General features: G+C 40.8%; 1 protein-coding gene across 1 annotated transcript in view; it reads left to right on the top strand.

Moving 5' to 3' along the window:
- Nucleotides 1-1328: 1328 nt before the first annotated feature.
- Nucleotides 1329-18515, top strand: part of LOC149200521 (uncharacterized) — a 264887-nt gene continuing 247700 nt past the window's right edge. The window contains exons 1-2 of the mRNA XM_089400966.1: nt 1329-1865; nt 2636-3864. Coding sequence (XP_089257092.1) covers nt 1566-1865; nt 2636-3864 — 1529 coding nt within the window. The 5' untranslated portion in view covers nt 1329-1565. The remainder of the gene's footprint in view (nt 1866-2635; nt 3865-18515) is intronic.

Genomic DNA, 18515 nt, shown 5'->3' with positions numbered 1-18515 from the left:
TAATGAATGGGTTTTTTTGTTTGTTCTCTCAGCACCATGGTTAACAATATTTTTCTTTTCTCTAGTGAAATTATTGCAAATATAGGGTTTGACTTCCTTCGATTGTGTTTTCAAAGACATGTTTTACCCCTTAGATGGATGGAGCAACCATGCTTAGGAAAACTTTTGTCACCTCATCCTTTTAGTAGTTTTGTTAGATTATTCCATGAAGGGTAACTTTGAGAATAGATAGTGGCATTATAATCAACATGAGGGAGATTGTGAGTGGTTAAACTTGTGATGATTGGGAATTCATAGCAACAAATGCAAACTCTCTAATCTTTAAACTACATAAAAAAACATGGATGACTAATTTAGAACGCTAGAAAAATCAACTTAAAAAAAAAACAAGATAAGAAAAACTATGTAGATGTTTATTGAGGTGCACTTTAGATAGATTGATAATTTAGATTGAAATCTCAATAGACAAAAAAACATACATTGTAAGTTAAATGGAGTTTCATCTCCAAATTTAATTAAAGAGTAATAATTTAAATTGAAATGTCGATTAACAAAATCCATTAGATTATAAGTTAAAAGGGTTTCATATCTAATTTTAATTAGAAACCAATATACCTACATTTTGACTACAAATCCATAAAACATTTTTTTGACACAGGTGGGAAAACCTATCATAATTTAGTTGTCAAACCAACAGTGAGGATAACCATCTCTAGCTGCTAACCGCGATGTAAGTTGACTCATCACCGTTATTCAAGGAAAACCACACCACTTGGAATAACCCTCTGGTGGTTCGTAAGGGGGCAGGCTTTCACTCTTGCCAAATGCCTCTAGATCTTGAGCTGTTAACCTGTTTCCTTACGTCCAAGGAAGACAAACTCTTAGCCAAGCAAAAGCAATTTTAGAGCATACTCCAAGCCCAAAATCCATAAAACACTTAAAATATTAAAAACAAAAGCAATTTTAAGACATACTCCAAACCCAAAATCCATAAATCACTTAAAAAATTAAAAATAATTAAAATGCAAATTTCTTTGATACTTAAAATATGAATTACAATAGCATTCTCTATATACATTAATGCCATAAGTAACATTAATGTAATTAAAACATAAATATTAATAACAAATATGATTTAATTTTTATAGTAAGTATTTGAGAATGAGTATTATAAGATATATATGTAAATCTATGTTGATAATCGATTTATTAATATATTTTATTATCTAAAAATTATCGAGTTAAAATAAATTGAAGATTATTTTACTCCCATTAAACATATTATCATCACATATATGATGATGACACAGACTAAACGATACACTCTCTTTTGTCATTGAGTTGAGTTGTAAAATGCACATCGCTTGAAGGTGTACCTCATTAAGAACGTAATAAAATTGTAGTATAGGATACAAAGGAAGTAGGGTTTTAGCATGGAGCATTCCAAGTAGAATCACAGTGAATAGGGCTTAAGTAGGGTTTTAGTAGTTTTGGCAATACTCTTGGAGTAATGCACACCAGTGGTTCAGAGTGGAGAGTGGCTCAGAGACTCCACTCTGGGTAAAATGCTGGCCAGAATGTGGTTAAATGCCCTCTCGGACGGTCAGGCCATCAATTCACAGGCTCGCAATATTTACGCCGGAGCATTAGCCAATCCATCCATTGCCAGCTCAAGGATCACAACTCCCTCCGGTTGTCTGAGCTCTCTGCTGGATTTTAAAAGGTTCCATGCGAACAACCGTGGCTGCTGTAAGCGTTATCAAACAATGCTGAGAACAGCTGGTGTCAGTCCCGGCATTGCACAAAACAGGGTTCTAGGGAGCACAATTACAGGCACCTTGTCATTTCATGGAGCGCTTTCTAAGGTATGGTACTATGGACTCCATGATTCTTAATTTTAATGAAGTCTTGGCTGGAAGAAGATGATTACAGTGTCGGTTTCCTTTATTTGTGACACTGGGAAATATATTACACTTATACATGAATTCAAATATGCGTTTTGAAGCTATGTTACCATAAACTCGAACACTCAAATATGCCTTTTGAGGCTATGCCACCAACAACTCGTGTAGGAAACCGTGTCTCCTTCTGTTCTCGTTCCCATCCCCAAATTGGCACCATATTAGCATGCTCCTAATATCAAGGTTTATGTTAAAGTAACTAATGTGAGCTGAGATATGAAGGTAATTCAGGTCGTAGTTGTTTGTATTGTACAGCTTGCATTGACAATGGGGCTATTTAAGCAGCACAGAGTTGGATGTGATGATGCTTTGGGGTTGTACCTTATGAATTTTGGGTGGCAAATAGAAATTTCAAATTGTTACATTGAAATTGTTTGATGTGGAAGATGCTTATATCATATAATGTCTCTTCCTCTTCTATTGATGACCAAAATTTGTAATGTTCCCCTACAATGATTTCCATATTAACTGAAATGGGCAAGGCTCAAGAATTTGCACAAGTATGAGGCCACAGAACAAACCCAGACTTTCAAAGAGATTGCCTTGATGACCATCGAGTCACTGTATAATGCAATTGTTAGTTACTATTTTTCTGTCCTTTTCCTCTCTTTCTGAGTTGCTTTGAGCTGTTAGGCTGTAACTTATTTCATTGTGTTTTGGCATTGTCTTGGCAGTCTATGCTTGGTGTTATTAAATGGTATGCAAATGGCTGTTTGCCATTTACAGCATCAAGAAGTGCTGGAAATGAAGTCCAGAAAAGTGCTGGGAAGAAACTCACTTCTAGGAATAAAAAGCATTCTGGAGTGAATACCTCAAAGAAATGTCAAACAGAACAGCGACAGATCAAGGAAAGCCCTAAAACTACCAAAGCAAGCTTGAAGCATTCCCCTGCCAATGATCATGTGGATGTTGCAGAAAGAAAGAAACCAATGGAAACAAATGGGAAACATTCTGGAGTGAATACCTCAAAGAAATGTCAAACAGAACAGCGACAGATCAAGGAAAGCCCTAAAACTACCAAAGCAAGCTTGAAGCATTCCCCTGCCAATGATAATGTGGATGTTGCAGAAAGAAAGAAACCAATGGAAACAAATGGGAAACATTCTTCACCCAAGAATAATAAAAGGCCGAGTAGGACAGTGATGAGGAAGGAAGTAAATGTTAAAGAACCTGTAAATAATTCAACAAAGCCATTTACAACGTCAGGAAGTGCTGGAATTGAAGTCAAGAAAAGTGGCGGGATGGAACTCAATTCCAGGAAGAAGCATTCTGGACTGAGAACCTCAAAGAAATGTGAAACAGAACAGCGACAGATCCAGGAAAGCTTGAAAACTACCAAAGCAAGCTCAAAGAATTCTCCTGCCAATGACCATGTGGATGTTGCAGAAACAAACAAGCCAATGAAGACACAGTCTGTGTTTAAATCTATGATAGCAAAAGGGAAACTTTCTTCACCCAAGAATAATAAAGGGACGAGTAGTGCATTGTCGAAGAGGGAAGTTCAAGACCCTATAAATAGTTCAACAGAGACATTAACAACATCAGGGAGTGCAGGAAATGAAGTCAAGAAAAGTGGCATGATGATTAGGCCCACCAAAGTGAAAGAAAAGGAATTTCCAGATAATGTGAAATTGGTACCTGGAAAGCTGAGTGAAAAGAAGAAGGCAAATACTTTTGTTCATTCAGAAGGGAAAGTTTTGGTTGTAGTTGAATCTGCAACGAAGGCAAAGACTATACAAAAGTATCTAGGAGATGCATTTGTAGTTTTGGCAAGTTATGGTCATGTAAGAGACTTGGCTGGTAGAGCAGGTTCTGTGCGCCCTGATGAAGGCTTTGATATGGTCTGGGAGGTTCCTTCCACAGCTTGGCAACACATTAGAGCCATAGAGGAAGCATCCACCAGGTATGATTTCTGTGCTTTGTTTTTGTTATTTTTGACATTAAAGAGTAGTCAAAACCTGGGTGATTTCAATAATGAAATGTTAAAACTTAAAGCAGCAATAGAGGAAAGAGAGAATATAGTCACACACAATGAAGGTTTTCAAAACAGAAATTGCCTCATTCCTTCACAATACAACACATATAGAATACAAAACATTCTCTTTTCAACTACGTAATTGTAATAAGTTTCCCATGTTTCCATTACCTTAGGCCTTGCTTATACGTTCTAACCTCTCTGTTTATCCAGAAGAAAAGCTTACATTTTGACGAACCTGAACAACATGGTAGTAAGTTCTTAGATCATATAGCTAGTACATAATGAAGTTTAGTCTGTATCACTCCCTGCTGTATACAACACATGCTAGTCTGTCTTAAGGTACGTATTCTCCATAATTTACATAACCCTATCAATGCTATGAACTAGTATTAACTTACAGCTTTGTGTTATAAGTACCTATAGCTTGTACTATCATACCAAGTGTAATCACCTAATAAATAAGAGCTCACTAGTAATGAATAAGCAGATACCAATCAGTGCAATATGAATACTGAATACCCATATATAACATGTTCCATATCTATAATAGTGTTGATAATCAATGGTGTTCAATCTATGATATAGAGCTTACTAACAGCTATAGTAATGTAAACAAGCAGGTTCCATATCTACTAACTCGATCCAACTAGTGTGATTCTATAATCAATAAGGAGGGGCTAATCTACAAGCTCACTTGTCACAATGCTTCTATCGATCCAATCAATGGAGTTACTAGTAGTTAATAGGGTCAACATGCATAACTAGTACTGATGAGAATGTTAAGCTCTATTACTGCTTACTAATCTGTATAAGTTAAGCTTATTGAATTGTATATCCATAACATAACCTAAGCTTATATTCACCTTTAATCACATAGTAGTATCTATCACAGTAATCATTGGTAAAGAATAGGCAAACTACGTATGGAATATGACTCTATCTATAGGGAAACATCTATAGTGAGTGATAACAAGGTCATTACCATTGTATTGAAAGCTTAAGAAACAGTGGTTCTAACCTATTCATAGTTACACATGTTGACTCCTTATGATTATCGTATTAGCTCAATGATTACACTGACACATTATTTAGGCTTCTTGGATTGAGTGCATAGAGTACACTTACATAATACAACAGAGATGTCACTAGTATGAACATGAAGCAAGTATCATAGTTATTAGGGTCTATGTTTTCCATAGCTTACTCAGAGTAAACACACTCAAGCATCTTGTTTCACTGATATAATAATACTAGTATAATTAGGGTTGTAGTTATAATTCACCTTTTTTAGATAACTAGTGTCATTACAGTCTAAGCTTAACCTTACCTGATCATTACTCATATTATTATGGAGATTACTTACCCTTATTCATATGGTATTCTCCATATTCATCGGTTAACTACCACACTCAATTAGGGAAATTAGGCATATATGGTACTACTAATCCCATGGATCTACTTAGACGGACTACTATTATACAACCATGACCGAGTAGAAGGGTTAGATAGACCGGTGAGCATATGTTATGGGAACAAGGGATAGCGACACACTTACTACGATAGGTGGTTGGTTATACATATATTACAACAGATTCCATGGAGATCATACAGAGATCAGTGGCTTGTAATGTACACCCAAACTATACATGGCAATCAAAGAGCTTAGTTTCTCCTAATAAGGTGATCCAAAGTGAATAGTGAAACCCATTGCTTGTGATAGATATCATAGCCGGCAGCATCCAAGCTATAAATGGAGGCAGAGACCGCAGAAGCAAAAGCAACCAAGATGAGAAAGGCAGAGGCACTAATAGCACCCGTAGAGGCAACGGATAAAGCAAGGGCTGTAGCACCCACGCCTTTACTGAGCTCAGGTGAAGTTCTTGACTTTTCACCAGTTCCCAGGTCTCAAATTGAACCATCACCATTAGTAAACCCCGCCACCAGTACCTTTCGGATACAATAAGACATGGTAAAGGCAAGTTTTAGCAAAATAGAAAGCAACGGGTGCACTTCACTTTGTCATCCAGTCAGGTGATCGGTTGACCATAATAAATGACCTAATAATTGTCTGTCATCATAAGATTGATATATCGTTCGCTTCGATCCCCTATCATTTTAGGTGCTTCATAGCAAGAGCGTGGTGCCTATAGGGAGGAGTTCTCTCCATCGGGAGCCCCAACAAAGCGAGCATCCAGGGGAGTTACCAATTCGGTTGATTATTCAGAGTGAGCTGACCCATAACCGGTTTCTCTATTTAATAAGTAGTTCAAGATTGATATCTAGCTTCTGCAACTTATTAGTACCTAAAGACTACTACTGAATTATCAAAAATGAAATGATACAGATATGGATCCCGCGCCAGTAGAATCAAGGGCTAGGGGGGAAATAGCACCCGCGGCATCCTTTCCGGTCCCAATTAGGGATCGAGGCCCAGAGTAAGCTTCCCACCACCGCCGTCTCGCCTAGGGTCCCTTCCAGTTCTAGCTTTCTTACTTGCATTCCTTCCTGTACCAGCTCCTTACATCCCTTCATCTCGCCCGGTATCCCTGTTTCGGAAGCCATCACCTCGTCCGGATCCAGCTGCTATGAGTCCAGCTGCTATGAGGAGGTCTGCAGCAGGTTAGGTTTCCAAAGATAGGGCTAAAGCTCTAAGGCTTGTATATAGAGGTGTGGCAGAGTGTGCAGCTTTGTTTGCTCCAATGTCTCTGTCTTCAGTTTGAGATGGGGAACTTCTTTTATCCGTCCTCCATGCACCCGCTCCTTATTCTCGGCTTCAGTCAGTTTTCCTCTCGGCTGAAGCCTTCCTCTCAGCTTCGGATTGTGCATCTTCAGATACAATTGAAAGTTGACAATGAAAACTTAGATATGCGAGTTCAAGTGTGAGACGCAGATATGCAATATATAGTAATAGATTGTAGTAGATATGGCTACAATGAGGTCAGCTTCATGGCAATACTTGTTCATGGCGAGTGTAAGTTCAACGTAGATTATAATTGTTATAGAGATAGAATTGGGAAATCTAGGGACAATTGAAACCTCTTCTTTTGGCCTTCGTCTTTTGCCGTCGTACCTCGGGCGAAGGGTTCGTCGTACCTCCCCTCATCCCCTCCAGGTCGTAGATACGACGATATTATAGAAATGATTTTGATTTGTTCTGCACTATGTCAAGAGACATATGCAAGAAAGATAGGTTGTAGTAGGTCCTGCTAGGGCGACGTTTGCAGGTTAGGTTTCATAGGTCTTATCCTATGGGGAAAAGGTTCCGGAGACAACCTCTGCTTCTACGTGGTGCTTTTGTGTCCTACCCAAGTAGAGTAAGCGGAGTCTCTGAGCCTAGCTCTTGCTGGCAGTAGTGAATTAGATCTGGAGAGCAACGTAGAAATGTGATATCATATGTTAATACGTATCTATCTGAGTATCAAACTTAGCGGACTTCTTTGATTTAGCTCCAGCTAAGCACAACTTCGTAAAGCTAGAGCTAGGAGGTATTCTCCAACCTCATAGCAACAATGCAAAACTTAGATATGCTATTGAAACTTGTTTCTCAGAAAAGAGCTAGTGGAATTAGATAGAGATTCTAGGAGCACCCTAGTAGCAACGTATGGTGGCTATGCAACTCCAAGTGTCAACGTAGATATGCCGAGATATTATATGTGAAAATGTGGATATGAAGATCCAAGTGTTCAACGTACTATTAGAGCACCACCTACCTACCTTGGTATCCTACCAGCTACCAGCAACATCAAACCTGTATGACGTAGTGGAAAAGAATCCTAGTCACATCATCGGCAGCTAACAAGACAAGTTCAACGTCTATACGCTCGTTTAGACCTGCCCCATAGCAAACTAGCTTTGTTAGATATGGCAACATCGTCAAGTCAATTGTATAGTAACAGGTGGAGATATGCAATATCATACCCAAGTAGAGTAAGCGGAGTCTCTGAGCCCAGCTCTGGCATCCACCTGTCTGTGGCCGTAGTGGATCTCCACCAACATCTAGCTTTGTTGGATATGGAAACATCGTCAAGTCAATTGTATAGTAACAGGTGGAGATATGCAATATCATACCCAAGTAGAGTAAGCGGAGTCTCTGAGCCCAGCTCTGGCATCCACCTGTCTGTGGCCGTAGTGGATCTCCACCAGCATCAACTAATTAGTAGAACTAAGACTAAGATTGCACTACTCTGGGCAAGTGAAACCAACGTCTCCATGGTGTCATCATATATGAACACGTCTATATGCTGATCTCATATAGAACACTAGTAGAGATCTAGAAAAAGGGCAGTCTTCAAGGTCCCTCTGCATGTAGTCGATCTAGGAATTTGGCTGTTCCCCGAAACTGGCTAGCTGGATAGTCGTCGAAGGTATCAAGGGACAATAAGAGAGATATAGTGGGCGGGATTCATCAATAGATAGTATGATCATAGTTTTTCGAGGCTGGTTGGATAGGCATTTATGATTGATTATAGGTCGGGACATGTAGGTTTATCCCTGTCTTCATCCACTTGATGCCCTAATATTCAATAACGAATGTGGTTTTTTTCTATCTCCGTCTTTGTCTCCATCCACACCCATCTCCCGCTTCGCTTATTTTTGGCAATCCACTTCACTTGTCAATGTCCCATCTCTGAGACTTGTCAATCAATGTCATAGTGGGAGATTCAATAACGGCTTATTTTCTTATTTCATTACGCATTGGGGAAAGAAAGTAAGTCGATGGATCAAAACATGCGATCAGGGCTATGTCCAGCGGGCAAATGAACGGGAGAAATATTTGAGGGGAATAAATATTAGGAAGATGGTTAGGCCCAAATTTCACCCCTCCCTTTTTCTCTCGTCATTCATTAATCCATCCCTAAAACCAACCTTCCGATCGCTTTTTCTCTCGTCATTCGTTCGTTTCATCCCTTTTCCCAACCTTTCGATGGGCAGGCAGAGGATTGCACCCGTAGGCAAAACGAACTATGTCATTTGGTTTCAACAATCTATTTGTTTGTCAGTTGGGAGGAATCCCTATCCTATCTATTCTATGTATTCGGTTGAATGAACTATCTGACTAAAACAATCAATCTGTCATTTGGGATAGACTATGCCCTCCCTCTCTATTACTATACCAAAACAATAACTATGAGAGCATTTGGTAGCAATCAAAACTATGGACAAACTAGAACTAAGTGGGCCCTCCACCTATCTTTTTTTCCTATTCCCTCTGATGATCCATTAAACGATTGATCTCTATTTCGCGACCTGCCTTGATCGCTTGCGGTCACTTGATCCATTATGAAAAGCGTCCAGAGTCCCTCTTGCATCAACATGCATGAAACCATTTCCTAATTAGTCCTATTCCAAGGATAGTGACTTGAGTGCCATTCGAGGAGATTTATTCGTTGGCTAAAGTCAAGCATGTTTTGGAAAGGTTCTTTTTATTTACAGCGACCATGCATGCGGGGATACCAAAGAAGTGATAGCAGGCCATGGGGGACTGAAACATAAGTATTCGTCATTGAGGCAAATTGATCGAATCCAGAAGCCAGCTTGAAGGCACTTTCTTTATCATTTAATCGATCGCTTGAATTGCCCGATTTGCTTGCTATGATTGATTGATTGTCGACGAAGCCCACCTCACCCTAAATGGATGGATGCCCCTCAATTGTGTCTTAGGACGTTTCTACCAATCGCTAAAGTTCATGATTATCAAAACATCGCTGAAGCAGTCTTCTATTTGATTTTATTTGTTGTTCAATAGCCTTCCTTATGTGTTTTTTGTGCGTGGGTATCCAACCAGTTAGTTGGAATCTCCACGATCCCGTTGGGGCTCAATCTCAACCGATCCCTAAGGCCTTATTATCAATAGATGGGTGGATGGGGTTCGTTTGGGGGGCACTGTCGCAATAAAACATGTCTCTATAGTGAGTTCTCATTGGTTCCTCATCACTCGTTGCCCCCGAGCCCCTTCCTTCAAAGAACTTTATGCGACATTCCCCTCTAATTACTTCAAGTTCGACTACTGTCAGATAGGGCTATATCGACTGACGACGATAATTTCCCTCGGGATCTCCCTCCTGGGACTCATTAGTAAAAGACTCTCTGCAGTAATCCTTCCCGGCTGTACCCTTTCCTAGCTATAACCATTCCTAGTGTTAACATTTCTTCTTTATAGCGAAGCCTAGCCCCAATCTCTTGGTTTTTCTTATCTCTCCAGTTACTTTATTATACGTAATTATGCAAAGGTCCTGACGATGGGTAAGTGGGTCGGGTTGGGCCTTCTGGAAGGAGGAAGTAAGGCATTCATTCGTTAAACAGGCAGGACCGTTATTTCAGGACCTTACCTAAGATTAGGGCCTTGAGGGAATAAATAAAGGGCTAGGACCTTACCTTATAGCTAGCCCTTTGAGGGGAAGAAATCAAGCACTTTCGGTCACTAGAGATCAACAAAAAGCAAAGCGGAATTACATATATAATATTGCGTTATGAAATAGATAAGTCATGAATGCATTATATTTATATAATTCACGACCTATCAAGATCCTAAGAAAGAAGAGCGAAGGTGGAAACGTGCCTTCACCTGGGACTTGTATACCTGACTAATGAAAGAAGATTTGGGTCTAAAGAGACTTTGTACGATCAGGGCACATACCCGCCCTGGTAGAACTCGACGGGAGCCGAGTTCGACACGTGCAGGCAGTTGGAGGCATCAAATAATCTTAGTCATTCGGCTTGCAAGATCTCTCTCTTACCTTCCTAGAATACTGCTCATTGGATGACGATACAAATCCTTCGAACACCTTCTCAAGGAACCACCACCTCCTATATCAATAATTTATGTCTATCTCTGCGTATTGTCTCTCTCTGGGTTCCATATTCAATAAGTTTAGTATATCTCTGCGTTCCATATTGTATCTCTATTTCTCACTTGCCTTCCTAGGTTCCCGTGGCCCCGATGCTTCATATTTTCCCTTCATATTCTTCCTATGTCTTGTCTGTCTTTATTGTGGGTTCTTGTTCCTTCTTTCTTGTCCCTTGTACCTGGTTTGGGTTGTCCTGGTTTCCCTTGTGTCCAGCTGCTCTGGGTCCCTTGTTCCTAGCTCTTCTGGTTGAGTTCCCTTCCCTTGCCTCTCTGTGGGCTCCTCCCCTCAATTTTCGCATGTGTTTTACTTGTTACAGCTGATATCTGCTTCCTTCCTTCTTGGCGATTCGGGTGCCCTGTCCCTGTCAAGTTCTTGCGTTTCCTCCGTTTCTTTCGTTCGTCCATGCTCGTGGTGGGGCTTGCAGGCTTGTGGGTCGTGATCTGATTTTGTGTCTGAGCCTGGTGATACAGCTTATGAGGTGCGGCTCCGAATCCTCTGGGATCCTATGTCGGTCTCGCCCACGCCTTCGTCACAGAGTGGGCTCGACTGATATCACTGTTACTCCGAGCTACTGCTCTCCAGGTTAGGTATTGATTGTCTATGTTTCCTTGGTACATATTGGCTGGTGGGCGGAGGGAGAAGAAATGGGAAGGCATGATTCTCAGCCGATATGTACCCCATGAAAGATCTTGGTTGGAGGGGGAAGTTGAGGATGAAATGGTTGTAAGGTGATTTTTAGGAGAGTGGGGTTATTTTGTCTCCTGCTCCCTCCCTTTCCAATATCTAAGGGAAACTCTGTAAGCTAAGAGAAAGGGTGGTGAAAAGGAAGGTTGTTGGTATAGGTCCGAACAAAAAGTATTGGTGTTCCCGCATGCATAGGTAATACAAATGTTCTAAGTGCCTACCCAAGCATGTCCAATAACTCACTAAGTTTCGTAAGTAAAAAAGAAGGGTTGTTAAAGGTTGGTTGGTAGCAGCAAAGCAAGTAGGCAGAAGGTGCGCAAGCAATAGTGGTACCCAAGTACGATTCTTTCAGCAAGTGTGATCAAAAACCTGTGCAATGCTGTATGGAAGCCCTTGCATGACAAGGCAGTAAGTGTGGGACATTCCTAAGTGAGGTAGTAAATATAGGTTGGTGAAGCAGTGAAAGGGTGGTGAATAGGAAAGGTGGGGAATCCTATGCATAAGAAGGTTATCAATGAAATCCCAATATGAAATAGGCATTAGGTTTGGGGCAAGTACCCAGTTAGTAAGGGTGGAATAGCAATAAGAATAAGGTGATTAATCCTAGTGCCTTCCGTTCCCATCCAACACAAAAGGGTAAGGTTCCCATCAGATAATCCAAAAGGTGAGGTGCTAAAGAATATGGACAAAACCAAAACAAAAAAGGATCGAAGGTGAGGTCGTATTGGTGAGGCGATCTCAAATTGGTTGGGAATGTGATCGACGAATATGGTATGTGCTTTGGTGGAGCGCAGGGAAACGGGGAGACATACGGGTGGACAAGTTGGATATTGGAACTTGAGAAGTGGATGGTCGAAAGGTCAAGGATGAATAGATTAGAGATTGGGAAGGTAATCGACATAATGTGGGAGTCAAAGTGTGAGAGGAAGGGTTTCCTAGAGTTGTCGTAAGCAAGCAAAAAGCGATAGCGGCTCCCTGATTCTTGACACCACACCCTTGCTGCAACAAACAACTAAGTAGGCAAGTGTGAGCGCTAAATGCCCGTAATCTATATCTATAGCGGGTTTCCTTTTCCTTTTGATTGAATGAGTGAGCTTGGTCTCATTCGCTTGGTCGAAAGGAAAGAAAGGGATAACCTTGCCCTCTCTTTGGTCGAGCAAGCACTTCGCTACTTGTGGTAAATTTGATAGTGAAAGGGTTGCGTATCAGCTCAGCATGGTAAATTATCTTAATTTCTCTATTTGGGATTCCTGATTCATCCTGGGCTGATCCTCTCTCTCGATTAGACCGGCACGTGGTAAAAGTTATCCACGCAAATTGAAGAGACTTGTTATTGGGGTTAGTCATACAGACTAGCCATGGAGCTTGGATATGGTTTCCCGATTGGAGATCCATGGATCACGGGACGGTATCTATAGGGCTCACCTGGCTTTGCACCTGCACTACCTAGCTATATCATTTGGTGGAGAAAAAATATCTTTAGCGAGGCGGGATTAAAGGGGCATTAAACAACTATTTCACAGGGCCGGAAGAGATCCACTGTGCCTAGCAGATTAGGGCGGGCTTATCGTGCTTTCAACTTCAAGCTGTGTTTCCACTCTTTCTTTCCTTCATCTAGTTGACATTCTATGAACTTTAGATCCATGCCTCACTTTGGGCACTATGCCTCTATTAACAAAAATATGAGTCACATTTTATACAAAATAGGAGTTTATGCCCGGGCTATACCATAGGTAGGTCATACCCTACTTAATGTATCTCCAACCATACCTTCCCATGCCTAGCATCCAACACCTAGCATCTAGTACCTTTATATGACTAGTAAGTAGGCTCAAGTGGGATCGAAATTGACCCTCTCCCTATACCAGGACTTATACCATACACTGGCGAGAGGCTGAACATAGACTGACTCTCAATAAGCTCGATAGAAATAGGCTAGGAGAAAGCCCTTTAGGTTAGGATTCTTATAGTGTACGATTATTCCTAGTGCATGATTTAATTCCCTTTTAGTCCAATCAATATATCCATGCAGCCATTTTAGCGTGACTATGTAGGAGAGACAAATTTGGGATTCGGTCAAATTTCTACTCTACTACCTTACCCAACTATGCTTCTCATCCGTTCTATTCCCTTCTAATCCTTGCTTATAAAGTGACTGATTAGTTATCATAATAGCAGGTACTTCTTTCGATGCTCAAGGTAAGCTTAGGTCGGACACCGCTCCATGGCGATGTTCCCCTGCATACCGGGATATCTATAGTTCCAATATCCAAACTATCCACGACAATATCGCTAGCTAACGTACTCGCTTCCCCTTATATTGTTTCTATTTGCTCTAGCGGGGCAATAGCGGGTGCTGGTGGTTGGGTCCAGTTCTTACCCAATGAAGAAATCTATCTAGTTTACTCAGGTGAGATAGGCACTAAAGCTAGGCAAGCTACACAAGATAGGAAATATAGAAAGAAAATACATAAAGGAGAGTAGACCAGTTTAGTCCGGTAAATCGTAGGGGACTTATTATAATAGGCCCGTTCATTCCAGAGACAACGTTGGTACTAGCTGAAGCAGGGAGAATCCTATATCTCTACCTACCAGTTAGTGCCTATCACCCTCTCTCACCTGCCTTTGAGACATTTGATAGGATCAGACTTGCACAGTGTGACACTTTGTTGAATCAAATATAAAATACTAAATCTTTGACCCGATAGTTGATTAGTTGGAAGGACCATCCAAACAGCGAGTCGATTCCGGTGTTAACTCATTATCGGAAAAGGATTCTCTGCTCACATCTATACCCCTGATTCGAGTCCAATAAAATCCCCTCCCGTTCATCCTTTGTTTGAGGACCCTCCCTCCTAGCCTGGTCGAATGGGAAGAGATAGAAGCCTACCTTCATTGGTCGCTTGGGAAGATCCAACTCCAGGCTAGCCGTAATCCCCGGTTGTTGAATGCCCTTGTTCGGAAGGAAGATGTTTGGGCTCCTGGATTGAACCCCCGGTGTTGGATAGAAGACCCAATTCTAGGATATAGAAGTTAGGCTAGGGTATGAGATCCTTGTTAAACAACCATAAGCTTGTCCTCACCATCCATTTTATTTCCCTCCCATCCATTTTATTTAGGAGCTACCGATGGGCCGCAACAATAACCGGAGGTGGGGAGCCCTACCCGAAAGAGTGAACTACCCACCTAACTAATATTATTTGTTGGCTGGTTAAAGGCGTTAATGATTGGCTGGTGCCCGTCCAGAAGATTGAAAGTCCACGTGGCATCGGTCGTACGATCTATATCCGTCATTAGCTCGACAAAGCAGGAACATTACGGGAGCTTTACAGACACTTTAGAGTGTAATATAGAAATCACAAGATCACACTAGCAGCAGGGAATAGATATGGAGGGAAAGCCACAGACCAATCATTAGTTCAAAGTGATCGACGCTACCAAGGGAAAGTAATCAAAGACCCTGAAAAAAGAGGGGAATAAATTTTATTTTGAAAGGGACTATTTTGAAAGGCTTGAAAAAGCCTCAAAATGCGGGGCCCAATAACAATCTTTCTTTTCGGTTCTGTCTATCTTGAATGAAGGACCACTGAAAAGGTAAGATGCTTAGGTGAGCTTGCTTGCCCACTTTGTGGAGTTGGTTCTGTCTATAGGAGAATGGCATAATTACATATATAATAGTAGCACTATGATCTGACAAAGAGAGGACAATCTTTCATTCCTAATCGAATCATGAAGGAGGTTACGTCATCGAATTATATATTTCATTATGCATTTCAATTAGTCATTACGCTTTAGCAAACAATATTGCTATTATATATGTAATTATGTATTCATGAATGAGATATGTGTAAGACCTGATTCGATCGATAAAGAGTGGATGTTGCTAATATATATGTAATTATGGTATTTTGATAGCTCGATCGACAATGTTGCTATTATAAATGTAATTACGCTTTCAGTGACTTGACTTATCGGCTTGGTGGCTCAACTGCCTCGCTTGAGGAATAGTTTCACGGAAATAAGGCCAGGCCAATCAAAAAGTAATGGCGCTTTGGCAGATAACGTTTGTATTACATATGTTGCGATAGTTTGTTGATTTGGTCAAATCCTCTACCCTAAGAAACTAACCCAAGATCTTATATATGTTGCGGTAGTTGCAACATTTTTCTTGTATCATGATGTACTAGGTTTCTCTTTGGATTGTGACCAGTTCTATTATTATACAAGTCACTGGTCTTTTGGTTTGTTGGATCTGTCCAAATGAGGTTCTTCGATAGATTGGGTTCTTCCATATATGGGTGAGGGTGCGGTCGCTTTAGCCACCCACCTTTTGATCAGATAAGGCATTAAAGGTAAAAGCATTCAAGGTAAAAGGAAGGTGAAGCGGGACTCAAAGGGCAAGCATTCAAGTCACAAGCATTCAAGTGATAAGTTGGAAGGGTCAATAATCTGTCTACAACTTTATCTCCCTCACTTGGTTGGCATTCGTCCACTTCTATCTATCCCTCCTATAACATCCATAATGTATCCCCCTTCCTCCTCCAACTATCACTGGCTGGCTAGACTCGAACGGAGACTCGCCCTATATAGATATATGGCTCATCGGTTATACTATCTATTTGGTATTATATCTATCTATATGAGGAAGAAGAAAGAATATGATACTCCCTTCTACTCTATGAGCAAGAATAGGATCAGGAATAGTAGCAATCTTTCACTTTATTAGGATTATGATACTAGATTAGTTATTTCATAATCTTATATAAGATGATTTCCATATTATACTAGCTTAGTAAGATTAGGTTGAGGAATAACTCCCTGTGCTTATGCTCTTGGTACTGCTGGGTACTCATCAGCGGGTGCCATGTTTGAAAGGAGTCTATTCACTGGTTAGTATGTTTCAAAGGAGTCTATTCACTGCAAGAAACGGACAGTGGATTTTATCTACACCAATCAATATAGCAATTGAAACAATCTTAGACTATACCTTTCTGTTTCCGCTTTATGTTCGCCATTGGATGGATGTTCGCATTCAGCCAGAAACCATACCGAGTGGTTGTGTTAGCTGGTCACCTATTAACCGAACCACCAATACTATTTGGATTTTTACAATGATGCTGGCTAGCCATATAGGAGCAGACAAATGGGACCAAAAAATTCAACTCGTATGAGGGGGGTCACTGAGTCCACAAACCCACATAATGGCATTATGTGTTTACTATTAGCGAACTAGAGTTTAAGCAAGTGATGTTGATGATGTGAATGAGTTGTTTGTGTGAGGTGGGTGGGTGATTAGCTTTTTCTTGTATGTATTCACGTATATAATGCAATCATGGCCTTTGTAGTGAATGAACGAATTCTTTGTGTGATTGACTTTCTGTGTTTGAACAACTTTCTTGAAAGTCATTCCAGTAGGAGATCATTGCTGCATAGTCGATCAGGAATAGTTGGGCTTGGCTCCCAAGCTCGACTGGGCTACTTGGATCAGCTACCGGTTCTAAAGAACGTCTTAAGTTACCTATTGGGTGGGGGGCGGCCGTACCTCGGTCCTCATTCACAATTATTGGCTAATCAAATTGCTACTTTTGGGGGCCAAAGAATCTCTCATCAGACCTCTTAAATGAATTTTTTATTTACTGAAACATACCCTTTCAGATAGTTTCCCTATGATTGCCAGGTCCCAATGCACTCAATGCCGGTAGTCGATACCAGGAGTCGATGTATTCTTTTGTCCGTTTGTTAACCGATGTCTTCTTGGATGTTTTGGAAACGATGCATTGTACTTACAACACACCTGTTTTGAGAAAGAAGTCGCTGAGCCAATTGTTTGATAATAACATATATAATGAAATAATTTGAGAGCTGAACCTGCACAAGTCAAAAGTTTCACACCAGAAGGACAATTCCATTAGACAAGCCATGATTTGGATATCACAGTCAAGAGGCTATGGGGATTTTATAGAAGGATCAATATTTTGAGTTGGGTTGGTGCCATCAAAGGCGAGGGTTCTTTACAAGTGGCATTGGGCATCTCTTAGTATTGGAGCATTAGAAGGATGCTACCGTGGTTTGGAACAACCACTGGTAAGGGCATGGTGGGCCGTGGGATGAATAAAAATAAGCTTAGGGGGGGAGAAGGCCACAATTATTGACCCCAAGAACCTGCTCTACCGTGATGATGGTTTGATCCATGAGTGCAACACGTAAAGAATGATGAGCACTTGAAGGTATATGTGGAGCAAGTATAGCTGGTGGACTATAATATCCATAACACCACTTTATTCCTTGAGTTTTCACTACGAAAAGAATCTGTACTTAAAGGGGAGCAGGCATAGTTGTTGTCAGCATTTAGGTTGTTTTGAAAGTTTGGAATCATGATCCCCCTGCATGTCCCATGCTTTGGAACCACTACAACCATGAAGAAATGTGTGAGACGCTTGCTGTTGTGGACTCACATTGGTGGTATCTGATTAGACCATGAAATTGTCATTGATGAGGAGAGCATCCACGCTATCATCGGTCTTCCCTAAAATGGAGAAGATGTCGCCGATGCATTTTCAACCCAAATAGTTATGCTAAGGAGAAGAAGCAGCGGAATAAGTGCAGACAAACCCGTGCCTTAAATATGGCATGGAAAAGTACCCATGGGGATATAAAATATCCTCCATAAACAACTTACCAGTAACCATAGTCGTGCAACTTCTTTTCACCTAAGCGCTACGGATTTGTCGGGTAGGGGAGTGTTCTAAGCAGGTCGTCCATGTTGCAGATGTGTGTGAAGCTAGGGTCAAGTTGAATTGGGTGTCTTACCTAACCAACGAGGTCCTCCAAAATTGATAGAGATGTAGGATGAAATCTAGGACTTCCGGTATGTCAGCTTCATGCTATTGCGTTATTTTTTGCAGTGGTCAAAGCTGACAGGAATATATATTCCCCTATTATATCTCGAGTCAAATTTCATCGTGGCACCCAGTATGAAGGCTTGTTATATCAAATTGATAAGGCCATGGAGGTGGTCATTGACACTACATTTGATGGACACTA

The sequence above is a fragment of the Pinus tabuliformis genome, chromosome 2_1, assembly GCF_031772625.1.
Source record: "Pinus tabuliformis cultivar Carrire ecotype Pingquan chromosome 2_1, CPIR1, whole genome shotgun sequence".
NCBI classification, from domain to species: Eukaryota; Viridiplantae; Streptophyta; class Pinopsida; order Pinales; family Pinaceae; genus Pinus; species Pinus tabuliformis.
The sequence above is the reverse complement of the archived record's forward strand: the minus strand, read 5'-3'. Positions and strand labels throughout refer to the sequence as shown.